Source organism: Heterodontus francisci, chromosome 30, assembly GCF_036365525.1.
Source record: "Heterodontus francisci isolate sHetFra1 chromosome 30, sHetFra1.hap1, whole genome shotgun sequence".
In the NCBI taxonomy this organism is placed as follows: Eukaryota; Metazoa; Chordata; class Chondrichthyes; order Heterodontiformes; family Heterodontidae; genus Heterodontus; species Heterodontus francisci.
The window spans coordinates 12,415,416-12,436,258 of NC_090400.1; the positions used below are offsets into that span (position 1 = coordinate 12,415,416).

At 43.0% G+C, this 20,843-nt stretch overlaps 1 protein-coding gene across 3 annotated transcripts in view; it reads left to right on the forward strand.

Moving 5' to 3' along the window:
* The window catches only part of LOC137346577 (serine/arginine repetitive matrix protein 3-like), a 372,584-nt gene that overhangs the window by 280,644 nt on the left and 71,097 nt on the right, over positions 1–20,843 (forward strand). For all 3 annotated transcript variants that reach the window (XR_010968731.1, XR_010968732.1, XM_068010094.1), the window contains exons 4-5: positions 13,248–13,316; positions 18,011–18,046. Coding sequence is in view for 1 of the 3 variants with exons in the window: in XM_068010094.1 (XP_067866195.1) it covers positions 13,248–13,316; positions 18,011–18,046 (105 nt within the window). In the remaining 2 variants the exon portion in view is untranslated. The remainder of the gene's footprint in view (positions 1–13,247; positions 13,317–18,010; positions 18,047–20,843) is intronic.

Below are 20,843 nucleotides of genomic sequence, written 5' to 3' on the forward strand. Positions count from 1 at the left end.
AACAAAAAATCTGAGCAGGAATTAAACTTCCCCACGAATAAGAATAATTAACAAATTAAGAACATAAGAACTCGGGGCAGGAGGAGGCAATTCAGCCCCTCGAGCCTCCTCCGCCATTCAATACCATCTTGGCTGATCTCATCTCAGCCTCAACTCCACTTTCCTGCCCATTCTCCGTAACCCTTCAACCCGTTACTAATTAAAAATCGGTCTATCTCCTACTTAAATTTACTCAATGTCCTGGCATCCAACGCACTCTGGGGTAGTGAATTCTACAGACTCATGACCCTTTGAGAGAAGTAATTTCTCCTCATCTCTGTTTTAAATCTGCTACCCTTTATCCTAAAACTATCACCTCTCATTCTAGATTGCCCCACAAGAGGAAACATCCTCTCTACATCTACTTTTTCAATCCCCTTAATCATCTTATATACCTCAAATAGATCTCCTTTCGTTCTTCTAAACTCTAGAGAGTAAAGGCCTGAACTGCTCAATCTCTCTTCATTAGACAAACCCCTCATCTCTAGAATCAATCTAGTGAACCTCCTCTGAACTGCCTCCAATGCAACTACATCCTTCCTCAAGTAAGGGGACCAAAACTGTACGCATTGGTCTCACCAATGCCTTGTACAGTTGCAGCAACACTTCCCTACTTTTATACTCTATTCCTTTAGCAATAAATGCCAAAATTCCATTTGTCTTCCTTACTACCTGCTGCACCTGTATACTAGTTTTCTGCGATTCAAGCACGACGACACCCAGATCCCTCTGCACCGAAGCACTCTGAAGTTTCTCTCCATTTAGATAGTAATTTGCCTTTCTATTCTTCTGACCAAAATGGATAACCTCACACTTATCCACGTTAAACTCCATCTGCCAAATTTTGGCCCATTCACCTAACCTTTCCATATCCATTTGTAAATTTCTTATTTCTTTATTGCAACTTACTATCCCACCTATTTTAGTGCCATCTGCAAATTTGGCTATAGTACCTTCTATACCTGCATCCAAGTCATTAATATTGATTGTAAATAGTTGGGGCCCAAGGACCGAACCCTGTGGCACCCCACTAGTTACATCTTGCCAACCAGAAAAAGACCCATTTATCCTGACTCTCTGTTTTCTGTTGGTTAGCCAATCCTCTATCCAAACTAATAAATTGTCCATGACCCCATGTGATCTTACCTTGTGTATTAACCTTTTGTGTGGCACGTTTTCAAATGCCTTCTGGGAGTCCAGATATACTACATCTACAGAATCCCCATTATCCACTTTACTTGGTACATCCTTGAAGAACCCTAGCAAATTAGTCAAACACTATTTACCCTTCATAAAACCATGCTGACTTTGATGGATTGCGTTTTGACTTTCTAAATGTCCTGTTATTACTTCCTTTATAATAGATTCTAACAATTTCCCAGCAACAGATGTTAAACTAACTGGTCTACAGTTTCCTGCTTTCTGCCTCCCTCCCTTTTTGAATAAGGGCGTTATATTAGCTTTTTTCCAATCCAATCCAATCCAAATTTAAAAAGTTTATGATTAATCATTTTCAGCACTTTGAGCAGTACTTCATCACACATAACCTAATCACTTGGTAAAATAAATCCTGGTGTGCTGGCATTATATTAAACATATGTCCACACAGATTCTTAAAGAAAAGTCCTCAGAAAGTCAGGTACTTGCTGCATACAGGCATCTATGGTAAAGGAATTCTATAAACTCACCCCGTAATGTAAATTGAAATAGTTGAATATAGAGGAATACTAAAAGCACAGACTCCTTGGCATATAGGCAATAGGTTTGGCTGTATTTTAAAACTAATCTTTTGGAATGGGGTTAACTTTAGTCAACATTACTCTAAACAACAACTTGAATTTACATAATTTATATAGATCCTTTAACATAATAAACCATCTCAAGGCGTAATAGTGAGGTACACTAGAACTCAAAATAGATCGACAGAACCAAAAGTGTTAAGATCACATCTGAGTTGAACATAAGTCCGTATCTGGCAGTTGTGGATTGTTGAGCCACCTCAGCACAGTGTAGTTTCCACTATCTACTTTTATAGAAAGATGTGGGAACCACTGGAGCTTTCGACACTGAAATAGATAGAATTTTATTAGGTAGGGATCTCTGGGAATATGGAGCAAAAATAGGAAAATGGAGTTGAGGGCCAGATCAATCATGATCTAATTGAATGGTGGAACAGCTTGAGGGGCTGAATGGCCTAGTCCTGTTCCTAATGTTACTTTGTTACTTAGAATATTAGTGTTGTTCAAAACAGTTTGCAAAATCTTTTCATAGAATGCAGAATGGCTTAATACTCCATGAGAATGGAGTGATTTCTATTGACATTTCCTATGATTTGGAATATCTGTCTACATCACAACTCATAAAGATTTAGTTGATCCCATTCACCACAATACAAATCCAGCACCATCTCTCTTAGCGTTACCACTGGGTGAAAATCACTCCTGGATTTTGATGCAACAACTTTTGGATTCTATCTCAAGAAGAAATGTAAAGTTGAGGAAGCTCAGCTTCCCATTCACATTCAGTGCAATACTGTTAACCCCAGGTAACTTCAGGGCTGATCCAAGGAAAGCACTGCACGTTATCAGATCATCAGGAGTTGCATGAAATTGCTGATGCAAGCACATTTATCTAATTGTCCATTTCACAATGCTCAGCACATTATGCATAGTCAATCTGCTGCCAAATTTCCCTAGGAAACAGTGGGACATAAAATAAATCCGAGCAATTTTAAATGATATATATGGCAATGTTAATTGTCTTGTAGAATGGAGCAGGAAATAGGGGAAGGTTGTAAAATGCCATTCTACTGCTCTTTCAGTACGGCACTGACAGATCATTTTAAACTTAAACAATGACAAACATCCATGGCTGTTCTCCAGCTGTGTTTTTAGGACATGCTGTTCCAGGGATTGACCTGGCCTGATCAGTTCACTGTTGGGACAGGAAGTGATTTTGCAATTATTTCAAATAATTCAGTGAAGGAAATTATTATAAATACGCTGGACTTCATAGATCTAGAAACACACTAGTCAGCCCAGTGCCAAGTACTGCTCTCAATTCAAGAACATAAGAAATAGGAGCAGGAGTAGATCATATGACCCCTTGAGCCTGCTCTGCCATTCAGTACGATCATGGCTGATCTTAGACTTCAACTCCACTTTCCCACCTGCTCGCCATATCCCTTGATTCCCCGAGACCAAAAATCTGTCTATATCCGCCTTAAATGTATTCAACGATGGAGCATCCACAACCCTCTGGAGTAGAGAATTCCAAAGATTCACAACCCTTTGAGTGAAGTAATTTCTCCTCATCTCAGTCCTAAATGATCGGCCCCTTATCTGGAGACTGTGCCCCCATGTTTTGGATTCCCCAACTAGTGGAAACAATCTCTGTGTCTACCCTATCCATCCCCTTCGGAATCTTGTATGTTTCAATTAGATCGCCTCTCATTCTTCTAAACTCCAGAGAGTATAGGCGCAATTTACTCAGCCTCTCATCATAGGACGATCCCCTCATCTCCGGGACCAATTTAGTGAACCTTCACTGTACCGCCTCCAATGCAAGTTTATCCTTTCTTAAATGTGAAGACCAAAACTGCACACAGTATTCCAGATGTAGTCTGAACAAAACCCTGTACAATTGTAGCAAGACTTCTTTATTCCTGTACTCCAATCTACTTGCAATAAAGGTCAACATGCCATTTGCCTTCCTAATTGCTTGCTGTACCTGCATGCTAACTTTCTGCATTTCTTGTACAAGCATACCCACGTCTCTTTGAACATCAACACTTAGAAGTTTCATACCTTTTAAAAAAATGTTCTGCTTTTCTATCCTTACGACCAAAGTGAATATCTTCACGCTTCCCAATGTTATGCTCCATCTGCCATCTTGTTGCCCACTCATTTAACCTGTCTATATCTCTTAGCAGTCCTCCCCACAACTTACCTTTCTGCCTACCTTTGTATCATCAACAAACTTAGATACATTACTCTCTGTCTCTTCATCTGTGTCATTAATAGATTGTAAATAGCTGAGGCCCCAGCACTGATCCATGTGGCACTCCACTATTCACTGCCTGCTAACTTGAAAATGACCCATTTATGCCCACTCTTTGCCTCCTATCTGTTAACCAATCCTCAATCCATGCTAATATATTACCCCCAACTCCACGAGCTCTTATCTTTCCTTGTGTGGCATCTTATCAAATGCCTTTTGGAAATCCACGTATACTACATCTATCCTACTAGTTACATCCTCAAAAAACTCTAATAAATTTGTCAAACAGGATTTCCCTTTAGTAAAACCATGTTGACTTGTTCTAATCATACTGTGCTTTTCTAAATGCATTATTAAGACTTCCTTAATAATAGATCTCAGCATTTTCCCAACAACTGATGTTAGGCTAACTGGCCTGTAGTTCACTGTTTTCTCTCTCCCTCCTTTCTTGAAAAGCAGTGTAACATTTGCCAGCTTCCAAGCTAATGGGACCGTTCCCGAATCTAAGTATCAAAGATTTGGCAGACCTGCCTTTGGCGGGATTCAGTCCTACTCTGCTTTTCAGGGCAAAATCTCCATTTTTTTTACCAACATGAGCTTCTTAAAAATTGTCCGCAGTGCAGCTCCTAAAACACACTGTGTGTAAATGTCAGTCAACTAATATTTCCATGCACCTTACAGAGACTGCTTGCTGCATATCATGAAGATATGCTGACCTGCAAATTGGCATATGAGGCAGCAGGTTTCATGTTTTAGCAGTTTATTGCTTTCTTGTGCTTTGGGTGGTTTAGGAACTGAAGCTTGGCTTTCCTTGTTTTCTAATCAATATTGCTCATCTGTTTCACTGCATTCTCACATTATTAATTGCAAGCAAAAAGAGGAAACTTGGATCAGAAAGAAGGTAAGGTCAAAGCAAGGAAGTTGTATGTTGCAAGTGTGTTGAGGAAACAGTATCCCATTTAAAGGTCTGAATCGGTAAGTCATTAAATCCATTTGTCGTGGACTGTTGTTTGTGCTGGACCTGCATCAGTCTTGAAGTTTTAAAAGGCCGACAGGGTTGCTTGCCATTTAAACTTCTAAAATGTCGTTTATTAAAGAGTTAAATATGGTCGCCATCAGAATAACTGGGCTGTTCAGATGTACAATTTAGACTTTTGCCCTACAGAGATTAAGGTTTTGATTTTCCCATGAACATCTTCTTGTACCACTTCGTACCAGTGATGAGTAACTAATCAAGTTGTGGACTCAAATGACATAAAATATGTCATATTGGGTTTATGCATTATGATCTCCAGTTATTCCAATACAGGCCCCTTCCATTTGGATTCACATGGAATGCAGTCTATACATGTATGTCTGTTCTGGTTGGTGGACAGATGAGTTGAGCAGTGGGCAGTGTTCTCTCCCTTGCAGTGTATGAGGGGATGCAGTTCTATCCATTCCTCGTGGTAGAATTAGGAGAGCTAAGAAGAATACACGTACATACGAACATACGAATTAGGAGCAAGAGTAGGCCACTTGGCCCTTCGAGCCTGCTCCACCATTCAATAAGTTCATGGCTGAACTGATTACTCCACCTTTCCACCTACCCCCGATAACCTTCCATCCCCTTGCTTATCAAGAATCTATCTACCTCTGCCTTAAAAATATTCAAAGACTCTGCTTCCACTGGCTTTTGAGGAAGACAATTCCAAAGACTCACGACCCTCTGAGAGAAAGAATTTCTCCTCATCTCTGTCTTAAATGGGCGACCCCTTATTTTTAAACAGTGACCCCCTGGTTCTAGATTCTCCTAATAGGGGAAACATCCTTTCCACATCCACCCTGTCAAGACCTTCAGAATCTTTTATGTTTCAACCAAGTCGCCTCTTACTCTTCTGAATTCCAGCAGATACAAGCCTACTTGTCCAATCTTTCCTCATAGGACAGCCTGCCTATTCCAAGTATTAGTCAATGTGACTTGCTCCCCAGTGATCTAGAAAGACCCATGCATCATCCTGTGGGAGTCGGATCAGGTGTTAAGCTCGAACATCAAATTTGCAGTGGGGTAGGATATTTCTCCAGGACAACAATGTCCCTTTAATCAAAGTATGCCAGAAAAAAAAAGCAATGCCACAGACATCAGGCAGGTTTATTTGGGACTTCTGAGAAATCGTGTCATGCATTTTTGGAATATAACAGCCTAAGTAGATCAATTAAAAGGGATACTGTCTCTTCAAAAAATAGTCAAACCATTAAAGAGTCTTATGCGAAAACTGGTTATGACAAAGGATTGCAGACCCTGTACTGATTATGAGCTTGTGTTCAGTATTTCAATGTTTTGCCTTTTGCAACAAGTCCTTTTCTGCCCATCGGGCATCATAAATTCTTGGCTGCTGTTTTTTTATGTGCAGTCTTAACAATTGAGGAGGTTTTCCAATTTTGAACTTGACAATGTGGACTCAATATGTAGTACCGTATCAACCAAATCAACCTGGTTCCATAATGTCTTAAAGTTCAGTTTATCTTTGCTGGCTGAATGAGTCCAACATATTCTGCATGGTACAGCATGATTGGATAAAACAATGACCTAAAGCCACCTTTTAGAATGAAATTTCAATACTAATAACATAATAAAACAGGTCAGTGAGACACTATTAAAGTTCCTACCCATAACGCTTTCTCCCTAATCTGGGATCACTGTCTCAGCATTTTCAATACTTATTTACTGGTCTGCAATGTAGCGTTTCCCATTTTTATGCAAAAATCAAGAAAAATTTTGATCTGAGACAGGCAAAACATTCCCTATTCTGTGGAGCAAATACACTTAAGGAGGTCCCAATGCTTGATGTCACCCCACAGTGTGTCATGAATCTTACATTTAATTGTATGGAAACATAACCATTTTAGCAATGTTCTCAGCAATTAATGCAGCCACTGTTGTTTCAAGAAACTGATCTAAAGATTGTGTCAGAATTTTTTTTTTCCTTTTTTGCCAATTTTTCCCTCCCCATTTCATGAAAGCATTTACTGCTTTCTGGGTTAAAGCCCCTCAGGCTTTCTGGTGCCTCACCTAAATAGCCATTCTTCATGTGTATGTCTTGACCATATGTATCAGAAGGATATTTGACCGCGGGACCATTCACACCCAAGCCTAATCCTGTCCTCATGCCATGCCCATGCGTATATTTCTCGCAGTGACTTTTAGATAGTCACCACGGGTGGAACTTTGTGCTGGCGTCAGGGGGTTCATGATGTCGGGGGCAACCAACGCCGCGATCCTCGTGTCAGCTCTTGTAAGAAAGGCCCACTGAATTTAGTGCCAATCAGGCACTTAACTGGACAGCAGTGGGCTTTCTGTACAATTTAGGATCCCACCGCCAGAAGTCCCAGCCTTGCAGAGCTGCCGGCCAATCAGAGACCGGCAGCTGCAGTGCCACCACAGAGGCAGTGGCTTTTGCTGTAGCTGCAGCCACCAGACACCGAGGAGCGGCGCTGGAACCAGGCTCAAACTAGGTCAGGGCGGGAGGGGTCTCACGGGGTGGGGTTGTGGCAGGGGGGAGGCTGCAAGGGAAGGGGGTTGACCCTCAGCGGGCCTGTGATCGAGGGACCCCCGCCACCCCTGCAGCTGGGAAGCAGCCTGCATTGTTCTTCATGCCGTGCTTCCCCTGCGGTGACAGGGCCACCCACGCATGGGTAATTGCGGCTGCGATGGGAAGAGCTCCTTTAATTAGGGTTTAATTGCCCAGTTAAGGGCCTCAATTGGCGGCAGGTTGGGAAGGCTGTTTATAGACCTTCCCGCCCCAGACTAAATTTCGATGGCGGTAGGATGGTGGCAGAGACCCCCCCCACCCCGTCCGCCCCTTGCCACCATCCCACCCGATTTTATGGTCTCCCTGCCTCCGAACCCGCTGCGGGGGAGAGCATAAAATTCCATCCTACAAGTGGAACTTTGCCCAGTTTTCCCATCTCTTACCCAGGACTCCAGAGGGTAATTGTAGTAACCTTACCGCATCCTCATTATGATAAGCTAACTCAGCACAGATGAAGGATCAAACCTGCCCTGTGTAACTCAGCTGTTCACTGCATTGACAACCTGGTCCATCAGAGGAGTCACAACCCCATTCATAGTGATTCCACAGTAGCTGGAACAAGAGAGAGGCAACTGTACATGTAAAAGCTAGCACATTTTTTGACTATCATTTTTCTACATTATATCCCAAAGTTGAAAACCTGGATTGTGTAATTGCCAGTTTCTCTGGAGCAGCAGTGCATAGGATTAGGAGCAGGCCATACAGTCCCTCGAATCAGTTCCATGATTCAATTAGATCATGGTTTGTCATATTTTAACCGGTTTACCTGCCGTTGTTCCATATCCCTAATACCCCTACCTAACTAAAATCTATCAATTGTCAGTTTTGAAATTTTCAACTTTTTTTAATTCTTTCACGGGATGTGGGCGTCGCTGGCTAGGCCAGCCTTTATTACCCATCCCTAATTGCCCTTGAGAAACTGGTGGTGAGCTGCCTTCTTGAACCGCTGCAGTCCAGGTGGTGTAGGTGCACCCACAGTGCTGTAAGGAAGGGAGTTCCAGGATTTTGACCCAGTGACAGTGAAGGAACGGCGATATAGTTCCAAGTCAGGATGGTGTATGACTTGGAGGGGAACTTGCAGATGGTGATGTTCCCATGCATTTGCTGCCCTTGTCCTTCTATGTGTTAGAGGTCACGGGTTTGGAAGGTGCTGCCTGAGCAGCTTTGGCGCATTGCTGCAGTGCATCTTGTAGATGGTACACACTGCTGCCACTGTGCATCAGTGGTGGAGGGAATGAATGTTGAAGATGGTAGATGGAATGCCAGTCTTTGTCCTGATGGTGTCAAGCTTCACGAGTGTTGGAGCTGCACCCATCCAGGCAAATGGAGAGTATTCCATCACTTTCCTGACTTGTACCTTGTAGATGGTGGGCAGGCGTTGGGGAGTCAGGAGGTGCATTACCCACCACAGAAGTCCCAGCCTCTGATCTGCTCTTGTAGCCACAGTACTTATATGGCCTAGCCTCAAAAGGTGTTTGGGGGACAAAGTTCTCATTTCCATGACTCTTTGTGAGAAGAAGTGTTTCCTGATTTCACCTGTGAATGGCCTGGTTCTAATTTTAAGGTTTTTCTTGTCCTAGCCAGAGCCCCAAAGGATCATAGGCATCTCTTTCCATTAGAGAGAGTCAGTTGGTAATGTATAGCTTGAGGGTCACCACTCCTCAAGTGTGGGGCAAGGTGAACTACCTGCGCCTGCAGCCCGCCCCTGGGGAAAGCAACCGGAGGCTGGAACGCATCAGGGAGCTGGCCCAGCCCATTTCCTTTTACAATTTTCCTCCCCCCCGCCCCCCTCCCCGGCCTCCAAAACCCATCTCCAAGGGGCTGGGAAAATTCCCCCCAGAATTTCCCCTGCAGTAGCAGGAAACCCGGGAAAGTATTTGTTTCCCTTTCCTATCCCAGGGATGCAGAGACTAATTGTAGCATTCCCTAGAATGAGATCAACTAACTCAGTACACACCAAGGACCAGAGCTGGAAACCTTTATGGCTGAGGACCTTGCTCACCAAACATAATCAATAAGGGACCTCGAGCTGCTCTGAGAACTTGCACACTAAATGCTATTTAAAAGTCAAAGTGGTTTGTATGTCTGTCATCTTTAGTTATTTAAGAACACAGGAACAGGAGTAGTAGACCATTCAGCCCCTCGAGCTTGTTCTGCCATTTGTTTAGATCATGGCTTGTCATGGGAGCATTTCGGGAACAGTGTCCATAATTCCATAAGTTTTAAGGTACTTGTGGATAAGGATAAGAGTAGTCCTCGGGTGAAGGTGCTAAATTGGGGGAAGGCTAATTATAACAATATTAGGCAGGAACTGAAGAATTTAGATTGGGGGCGGCTGTTTAAGGGTAAATCAACATCTGACATGTGGGAGTCTTTCAAATGTCAGTTGATTAGAATCCAGGACCAGCATGTTCCTGTGAGGAAGAAAGACAAGTTTGGCAAGTTTCGGGAACCTTGGATAACGCGGGATATTGTGAGCCTAGTCAAAAAGAAAAAGGAAGCATTCGTAAGGGCTGGAAGGCTAGGAACAGACGAATCCCTTGAGGAATATAAAGGCAGTAGAAAGGAACTTAAGCAAGGAGTCAGGAGGGCTAAAAGGGGTCATGAAAAGTCATTGGCAAACAGGATTAAGGATAATCCCTAGGCTTATTATACAGATATAAAGAGCAAGAGGGTAACTAGGGAAAGGGTTGGCCCGCTCAAGGACAGAGATGGGAATCTATGTGTAGAGCCAGAGGAAATGGGCGAGGTACAAAATGAGTACTTTGCATCAGTATTCACCAAAGAGAAGGACTTGGTGGATGATGAGCCTAGGGAAGGGAGTGTAGATAGTGTCAGTCATCTCATTATCAAAAAGGAGGAGGTGTTGGGTGTCTTGCAAAGCATTAAGGTAGATAAGTCCCCAGGGCCTGATGGGATCTACCCCAGAATACTAAGGGAGGCAAGGGAAGAAATTGCTGGGGCCTTGACAGAATTCTTTGCATCCTCATTGGCTACAGGTGAGGTCCCAGAGGACTGGAGAATAGCCAATGTTGTTCCTTTGTTTAAGAAGGGTAGCAAGGATAATCCAGGAAATTATAGGCCGGTGAGCCTTACATCAGTGGTAGGGAAATTATTAGAGAGGATTCTTCGGGACAGGATATACTCCCATTTGGAAACAAACAAACTTATTAGCGAGAGGCAGCATGGTTTTGTGAAGGGGAGGTCATGTCTTACTAATTTGATTGAGTTTTTTGAGGAAGTGACAAAGATGATTGATGAAGTACGGGCAGTGGATGTTATCTATATGGACTTCAGTAAAGCCTTTGACAAGGTCCCTCATGGCAGACTGGTACAAAAGGTGAAGTCACACGGGATCAGAGGTGAGCTGGCAAGATAGATACAGAGCTGGCTCTGTCATAGAAGACAGAGGGTAGCAGTGGAAGGGTGCTTTTCTGAATGGAGGGATGTGACTAGTGGTGTTCCGCAGGGATCAGTGCTGGGACCTTTGCTGTTTGTAGTATATATAAATGATTTGGAGGAAAATGTAGCTGGTCTGATTAGTAAGTTTGCGGACGACACAAAGGTTAGTGGAGTTGCGGATAGTGATGAGGATTGTCAGAGGATACAGCAGGATATAGATCGGTCAGAGACTTGGGCGGAGAAATTGCAGATGGAGTTTAATCTGGACAAATGTGAGGTAATGCATTTTGGAAGATCTAATGCAGATGGGAAGTATACAGTAAATGGCAGAACCCTTAGGAGTATTGACAGGCAGAGAGATCTGGGCGTACAGGTCCACAGGTCACTGAAAGTGGCAACACAGGTGGATAAGGTAGTCAAGGCAGCATTCGGCATGCTTGCCTTCATTGGTCGGGGCATAGAGTATAAAAATTGGCAAGTCATGCAGCAGCTGTACAGAACTTTAGTTAGGCCACACTTAGAATATTGCGTGCAATTCTGGTCACCACACTACCAGTAGGACGTGGAGGCTTTGGAGAGGGTACAGAAGAGATTTACCAGGATGTTGCCTGGTCTGGAGGGCATTAGCTATGAGGAAAGGTTGGATAAACTTGGACTGTTTTCACTGGAACGACGGAGATGGAGGGGCGACATGATCGAGGTTTACAAAGGTATGAGCAGCATGGACAGAGTGGATAGTCAGAAGCTTTTTCCCAGGGTGGAAGAGTCAGTTACTAGGGGACATAGGTTCAAGGTGAGAGGGGCAAAGGCTAGAGGGGATGTGCGAGGCAAGTTCTTTACACAGAGGGTGGTGAGTGCCTGGAACTTGCTGCCGGGGGAGATGGTGGAAGCAGGTACGATAATGATGTTTAAGAGGCATCTTGACAAATACATGAATAGGATGGGAATAGAGGGATACGGTCCCCGGAAGTGCAGAAGGTTTTAGTTTAGGCAGGCATCAAGATCGGCGCAGACTTAGAGGGCCAAATGGCCTGTTCCTGTGCTGTACTGTTCTTTGTTCCTTGTTGTTTGTTCTTGTATCTTAACTCCATTTATCTGTCTTGGTTTAGTAACCCTTAATAACCTTGCCTAACAAAAATCTGTCAATCTCACTTTTGAAATTTTCAACTGACTCCCAGCCTCAATGGTGCTTTGAGGGAAAGAGTGAAGAAATGATTGTTGATGGGGTGGTGCAGTGGTTAGCACTGCAGCCTCACAGCTCCAGTAACCCAGATTCAGTTCTGGGTAATGCCTGTGTGGAGTTTGCACGTTCATCCTGTGACCATGTGGGTTTCCGCCAGGTGCTCTGGTTTTCTCCCACAGCCAAAGACTTGCAAGCTGATAGGTAAAGTGGCCATTGTAAATTGCCCCTAGTGTAGGTAGTGGTAGGGGAATTGGGGATGTGGTAGGGAATATGGGATTAATATAAATGGGTGGCCGATGGTCACACAGACTCAGTGGGCCGAAGGGCTTGTTTCAGTGCTTTATGACTCTCTATGACATTGCCCCTGACCGGCTCTAATTTTAAAGTTATGATCTTTTGTAAGTTCCATTACCATTTCTCCAGACTGGTCCATTTAATTAGATTAGATTAGAGATACAGCACTGAAACAGGCCCTTCGGCCCACCGAGTCTGTGCCGAACATCAACCACCCATTTATACTAATCCTACACTAACCCCATATTCCTACCAAACATCCCCACCTGTCCCTATATTTCCCTACCACCTACCTATACTAGTGACAATTTATAATGGCCAATTTACCTATCTACCTGCAAGTCTTTTGGCTTGTGGGAGGAAACCGGAGCACCCGGAGAAAACCCACACAGACACAGGGAGAACTTGCAAACTCCACACAGGCAGTACCCGGAATCGAACCCGGGTCCCTGGAGCTGTGAGGCTGCTGTGCTAACCACTGCGCCACTGTGGGAAGCTACAACTAGAATCTAATTTGGTTCAGTCCTTGGGAGAGCGACAAATTAAATTCAGATCTGAAAAAATGCCCCTGAAGATGCACCCAGTGCATCAGAAGTCTTAAGTGTTTGAGAACTGCCAATTCATTTTCCACTGTTTCCAATAAAATTACAGTGCCAGCAAGTTGTTTTCATGTTTGATATTTCCTGCATTAACTGTAAGTTTAAGTGTTTTCAGGTGGAAGTTATCATTATATTGTAAATGTGTTACTTCTCTCACAGCTGCGAAAGTTCCTCATCGCCACGGAAAGAGAGAAAAAAGAAGAGTGGGAAGAAACACAAGAGAGACAGGTGGAGTTGTTTTCTTCTTGTGTGGTGATATCAGGTCCTATTAGCAGTAGCGCTTCTAATGGAGAATGACTCAGGCAGATAACCTGCAGGCTGCACATGCAGAAATTATCATGATCTCACCCATAAACACTTTGTCTGCAGCACATTGTCTGAATGATGTGGCTAAAAGGAGCTATCTTGCTTTAAGAGTGTAATACCAGTTTTGAGTGCAGTTCACTCTGTTTCTAAGCAATCATTTTAATATTTTTCCCACTGAAAAAAGTGAGGGATCAGGACAATCATTCCTGCCCAGCTTGATGGGCCAGGACACAGCTCTACTGCCACTCCTGGGTTAATCTACTACTTTTTTCTACTGCATTTCACCAGGAACGTAGTACCATAAGTTTAGAGTACCTGCTGAGTATTTCCAGCATTTTTTGCTTTTGGTCCCTAACTTTAGAGTTAAGTTCTGATCTGACTCAGGAATGTAGCTGTCTAAGAGCCTTCAGACAGACTGCCTCACACCACTTGGACTTGGCACAATGTGCAGTATATCTGCAATGTGCTTTGAAGTCCAGTCAGTTTGTAGGCCCTCCTGCGCACTTTACAAATTTACTGCAAAGCCCTTAATATTTTGAGAAACGGACACTCTCAAAAAGAAAAATGAGTATGTTGCCAACAGCACCAGAACGCTGTCAGTGTGTGTGAGCTCACATGTGCCATATTTCTCTTTGCAGTTAGGGTGTGATTTGCAGTCAGGCAGTATAACAGGACTCTCACTGGTTGTAAACATCACACTGCACCTACTGAAAGACAACCACAGCCTTACATGTGTGCTAATATTCTTTATCTCTGCCAACCGTGACACTATATTATTATATAAAATACTTAATTAAATGAATAGATCAGCACTGTATTGCTTTTTAAATGCAAAAACATTGTCATAAAAATGGATCTCTGTGCCTGGTTCTTTTCAATGAGTAAGTCTTTCTGTTAAGGCCCCTTAAAAAAAGCTGTCACAAAGATCTATGTTTGTTTAACATTCTTTAAAGAATATTTGAACAGCGATTGCTAATAGTATTGTCTGGAAAGTGTTACAGAGCACAGCAGTGCAAATGAACAGAATATGCTTGCAAAGTGCTTGATGGCATGCTCTAATAAATATTGCTTTTTAAAATTTACTTAGCTGGTCAGCAAAAATGGGTAGTGAGATTCCCCACTTTATGCTCAAACTGACTTCTTTTGCTAGCGATATTGACTGGAGGAAAATCTATTTCCCCAGCTTCTAATGTCAATTGTCAGACTGAGTAATTCCACCAACCCAATTCCAGGTTGATATCAACACCCAAAAATATTAGGAATGTTGTAAAATGTGGAGCAGGTAAAGGTCATTCAACCCATAAACCTCATGCCATCCAGAGGCCCTGTATGAGCAACATTATTTTAATGTTTGCCTTACGCTGTTTAAAATTAATGGGTCAATACCGATATTAAAATACTGTCAATCAGGTAACCTAGGATTCTATCTCCAGCTGTTATTGGCATTCTTTGTAATTTTGGTTTGTCATTTACAGATTATGCAGTTGACACCTAATGAGGGAACTGACATTTTTATAATTTTCATTGTCTGGTTTAAGCACCTTGGATTCTTCTTGTATCAGTAGTATATCAATTGGACCCTGGCCGCATGACCAACTTGGACTACCTGACTCTGAACCCAAAGATCCCAGTATTCACTAAGACAGAGTTTCGGAGTGAGGATGGAATTATGGTCAGAAAGTCCTGGCTTCCCTGAACACCATAAACTCCAGTGCATGTTTTAGTTTTGAACAGATTTCCCACCCAGAAGCCAGCCTGATGGAAAGGCTTGGCTACCTATCAGTTGGGGAACACTCCAGAAAAAGCCATTGCCCAGGAGCTGCTACTTTTAGTGGTTGTTGGGGGTAGAAATCAGGGCTGGGGGTGGGAGAGGGGGTTGGTCGGAGAGAGATTAGAGTGGGATCGGAGATCGGGGCAGAGCTGGGTGGGGTTGGAGGGATTGGGAGGTCTGGTAATGAGGGTATTGGTGATCATGAGGTGGGGACATTCGGTGATGGGGACCGGTGGGGGGTGGGGAGATCGAAGAGATGGTGGTACAAGAGAGCTTGTTGGGTTGGGAGGAAGCACTCCTCCTTTGCTTGACCCACAAGCAGTGCTGTAAAGGCAGCTACCTGATAGATGCAGCCCTTCTCACCTCTTATTATGTGTTGGGTTTTCCAAGACCTGGGAAACCCAGCCAGCATGGTTTAAAAGTAGAAATCCTGTTAAAGTGAAGGAACGCAGCCTCCTTAAAAGGTTTTAATGAATGACCTCCTGAGCAGATTGGTTGCCCGCCCATTGTTCCACCTCCATTGAAACCAAAAGTAGGCGGGTTTGAGGTAGCTGAAGTTCCTGTTTCAGGTCTTTAACATTTTAGCTACCCACCCATATAAGCCCACCCAATTTGGTGTTTAAAATTACCCGCACAGACTGAGAGTTTCAGTTACTAACACTCATTTGCCACTGTTAAGTAAGTTCATGAATTCTTGATCCAGGCTCTTGATAACCATTCCATCTTCAGAAGGAGGAGAAAGAGATGGAATGGAAAAAATAGCACAATTCAACTCAATATACTCAGCTCTCCCAGAGATCAATGATGCAAGATGTGGGAAACGTCCCCACGTTCCTGGTTGGAGGAAGTTTTTAAGGGATGCTGCACTCTTTGTATTGAACAATGAGGTGGCTAGAGAATCTGAAAGTTTTAAATTTTTGCTTTCTTTTCTGCTCTGTGGAATTGGTTTCTGATCTTGTTAACAGTGTATTATAACACAATATTATTCACTCTACTGGTACCACATTACAACATTCTGTGATATAATGGCCTCCAGAATGATGTGTGCCACTTATGGCTTCATCTCTGAGGGAGCCCAATGTTAAAAACCCAATTGCAGTCTCTCACTAGACCATGGCTTCTGAAGATAAACTCTGCATAAGAGAACCAACATTTTGTGTGTCACTTGTACAGTCCAGAATTAAGCCTTGGCATGATTATTCCTTAATCTGAATAAATTTAGATCCTTCAGAATCCTTTACCAGATTGTCTCTTTGAATTGCAATGCAGATTAATTAATACAGACACAAAAATGCCAAATTTCAAAGGAAGCAACAATTTATGTTGCATGAGAAAAGGATGCTGGTTGGTTGGCAAGTCGATTCTGATTGGTCATGGCGTTGCTAAGGAGAATGCACCAGGGAACTATTGTCCTCATGTTTTTGTTTAATTCAAAAAAGGCACAAAGCCTGGACATGTTCCTTTTGCCTACAGATGACAGGTCCCTGCGTATGAATATATGTAACTACTAGCAAGCGTAAGTGAGCCACATCGCGAGCCCGACTAATAATCTTAAATTGGTTGTTAGTGTCATTCTTAGCACACTCAGGATTGTTCAGCAAGTGTGGTAGGCAGAACATCTTTTTGGCTTGACGGCAGCATCCTATTAATGAAAAATATGTCTCGTGTTGCTACTGCACAGGAGCAGTGTGAAATGTCTAGCTTCACCTGTTGCTCAAATTTTTGAGATACCTTGCCCTTCCAGGGCATTTTGAAGTAGACTGGGCACTTTTCAGGTCCAAAAGTGGCAACTTTAGGCCCACCACACAAATGAGTAATGTGTTATATGAATTTCAGTGCTGGTGTGATGCCAGGTATGCAGGTCGTACATCCCAATGACTGACGGATCGTATCAAACAACACCTCCCTTTGGCTGTTCGCAATAGGCAGAGCACTGACTAGCCCGCACTTGCAAAATTCAGAACACAATGTATAACGTGAGATCTGATTCCACGATTGGACAGCACTTGCTGAACAATCCCGAGTGTTCTAGGATAATCAGTTGGGCTCGCAATGTGGCTCACGTATGCTTGCTAGAAGCTACACATATTCATACGCAGGGACCTGTCCTCTGCAGATAAAAGGAACATGTCTAGGCATTGTGCCTTTTTTGAATTAAACAAAAGCATGAGGACAGTTGTTCCCTGGTGCATTCTCCATGGCAACGCCTTGACCAATCAGAGTCGAGTTGCCAACCAATCAGCACCCTTTTCTCATGCAGTATAAATTGTTGCTCCCTTTGAGCTTTGGCATTCTTGTGTCTGTCCTGATGAGTGCAAGACAAAAAGCTTTGACAGCATGTCTCTATTTTCAGCAATACACAAGTCTGTACTACAAAGTGACTGGAAATTAATAAAGACACTTTGAATGTGGGTAACTGAGAAACTTTTAATCCAATGTAACTCTGCCTAGCTGTTGCAAAACAGATTTAGCAAGTGAAACCCAAAATCTTAAAGCTGGGGTTCGGGTGCTGTCTGATGGCCTTATGATATTCTACTGAAACCCCATAGGAAATGCTTTTCACCATTACTCCTATTAAATATCCATACAAGAGAAAATTATATTGTGTTTCTGGATCACAGATCCTAGTGCTCATGACAATAATGCATTCTTATTTTCAAGAACTGTTTTACAAGGAAAATGCCTAAGCTTTGTTCACTTTGAAATGAATCACTTATTTAAATAACCTTGATATATGGTAACCTGTAGGTTTCTATTGAAGATGGTTCTTCGAGTGGTCATAGTGCGTTGTGCTAGAGACTGCATCAAGTAAAACCCATATTTACTCACTTCTCATCCTGTACAGGTCTGATTCAGGATCCAGAAAAAAGAGGAGGCATAGGTAAGCATAGAAAATCATTTGATACTGTTGAAAAGGTCTGTTCACTACCTACCACTAATGATCATACAACCACTCAGCTCTTGAGGATTATACTTTAATCTTCAGGGAGAGATGGACACCACATTTGGGTATCCCAAAAGTTGCTACCTTTCCCTAAGTCCAAAATCACACACTGGGCTGGCGGGATGATGGACAAGGTCTGAGGTTTTCATTGCTGCTGAAGTTCATTGAAACCTTAATAACCAATGTCTCCATATTAGAGACACAAAAATTAAGTGGAGGAAAAAGTGGACATCTGTTGACAGATGTTGAGGTTAGGGACAGATGTTTGATTACTCTAGGTCAAGTCGGCATAAGGAGGGAGGAAGTGTTGGGTATTCTAAAAGACATTAAGGTGGACGTCCCCAGGTCCGGATGGGATCTATCCCAGGTTACTGAGGGAAGCGAGAGAGGAAATAGCTGGGGCCTTAACAGATATCTTTGCAGCATCCTTAAACACGGGTGAGGTCCCGGAGGACTGGAGAATTGCTAATGTTGTCCCCTTGTTTAAGAAGGGTAACAGGGAAAATCCAGGTAATTATAGACCGGTGAGCCTGACGTCAGTGGTAGGGAAGCTGCTGGAGAAGATACTGAGGGATAGGATCTATTCCCATTTGGAAGAAAATGGGCTTATCAGTGATAGGCAACATGGTTTTGTGCAGGGAAGGTCATGTCTTACCAACTTAATAGAATTCTTTGAGGAAGTGACAAAGTTGATTGATGAGGGAAGGGCTGTAGATGTCATATACATGGACTTCAGTAAGGCGTTTGATAAGGTTCCCCATGGTAGGCTGATGGAGAAAGTGAAGTCGCATGGGGTCCAGGGTGTACTAGCTAGATGGATAAAGAACTGGCTGGACAACAGGAGACAGAGAGTAGCAGTGGAAGGGAGTTTCTCAAAATGGAGACGTGTGACCAGTGGTGTTCCACAGGGATCCGTGCTGGGACCACTGTTGTTTGTGATATACATAAATGATTTGGAGGAAAGTATAGGTGGTCTGATTAGCAAGTTTGCAGACGACACTAAGATTGGTGGAGTAGCAGATAGTGAAGGGGACTGTCAGAGAATACAGCAGAATATAGATAGATTGGAGAGTTGGGCAGAGAAATGGCAGATGGAGTTCAATCAGGGCAAATGCGAGGTGATGCATTTTGGAAGATCCAATTCAAGAGTGAACTATACAGTAAATGGAAAAGTCCTGGGGAAAATTGATGTACAGAGAGATTTGGGTGTTCAGGTCCATTGTTCCCTGAAGGTGGCAACGCAGGTCAATAGAGTGGTCAAGAAGGCATACGGCATGCTTTCTTTCATCGGACGGGGTATTGAGTACATGGGTTGGCAGGTCATGTTACAGTTGTATAAGACTTTGTTTTGGCCACATTTGGAATACTGCGTGCAGTTCTGGTCGCCACATTACCAAAAGGATGTAGATGCTTTGGAGAGGGTGCAGAGGAGGTTCACCAGGATGTTGCCTGGTATGGAGGGCGCTAGCTATGAAGAGAGGTTGAGTAGATTAGGATTATTTTCATTAGAAAGACGGAGGTTGAGGGGGGGACCTGATTGAGGTGTACAAAATCTTGAGAGGTATAGACAGGGTGGATAGCAAGAAGCTTTTTCCCAGAGTGGGGGATTCAATTACTAGGGGTCATGAGTTCAAAGTGAGAGGGGAAATGTTTAAGGGGGATATGCGTGGAAAGTTCTTTACGCAGAGGGTGGTGGGTGCCTGGAACGCGTTGCCAGCGGAGGTGGTAGACGCGGTCACGATAGCGTCTTTTAAGATGTATCTAGACAGATACATGAATGGGCAGGAAGCAAAGAGATACAGACCCTTAGAAAATAGGCGACGTGTTTAGATAGAGGATCTGGATCGGCGCAGGCTTGGAGGGCCGAAGGGCCTGTTCCTGTGCTGTAATTTTCTTTGTTCTTTTGTTCTTTGTTTTAAAAGACTGACTTTACAGTCTGGAAATTTTCACTCAATAACTAAATTTCTGATCCAAAGCCAAAAAGGATTATAGTATTACATCTGAGTATATAATACTTGTTACGTGCTGGGATTGGTTAAATGTCTGTTGCATGTGAGTGATTTTCTCCACTCCTATTGAAAACCAACACAGGGAGGAAGCAATTTAGGCTTACTCCACAAATTGTGTGGTTGTATTTTCAGCCATAAAGTGTTGAAAGAGCTCAGCACTGCAATGCCCTTCTTCATCTGTGTCATTGCTTCTGGAATTGAGACTTAAATCAGTTATAATACAATAGGAAAGGGGATGAAATGTATTGAAGTTTGATATTACAATAAACAGAAAGTTAGAATTTCAATGCTTTCTGACGTCAGTCTTAAAGTTTTCTTATTGATCTGTAAGTTTCCTAAAGTTGAGGCTAAAACTCAGTGCAGAATACTAACAAGGTTGAATGGACTAAGAGAATAGATGAGATTAATCAAGAATTTCTGGATAGGTGATGCTAAGCTTGTGTTTTAAAATCCTATAACAAAAACTTGTATTTATATAATCCCTTTAACGTAGTAAATGTCCCAAAGCATTTCACCGGAGCGAAATCAGACAGAATTTGACATGGAGCTTCAGAGAAAATATTGGGGCAGGAGACCAAATATTTGGACAAAGAGGTCCCATCTGCTGACTCTGAACTTCGGTGCAGCCCCCAACCAGTAACTCCCCACTCTCCCAACATACCTGGCACAGCCTTCGGTTCTACTCTTTGGAAGGCCCTCCCTGAACTTCTCTGACTGCTTCTCCT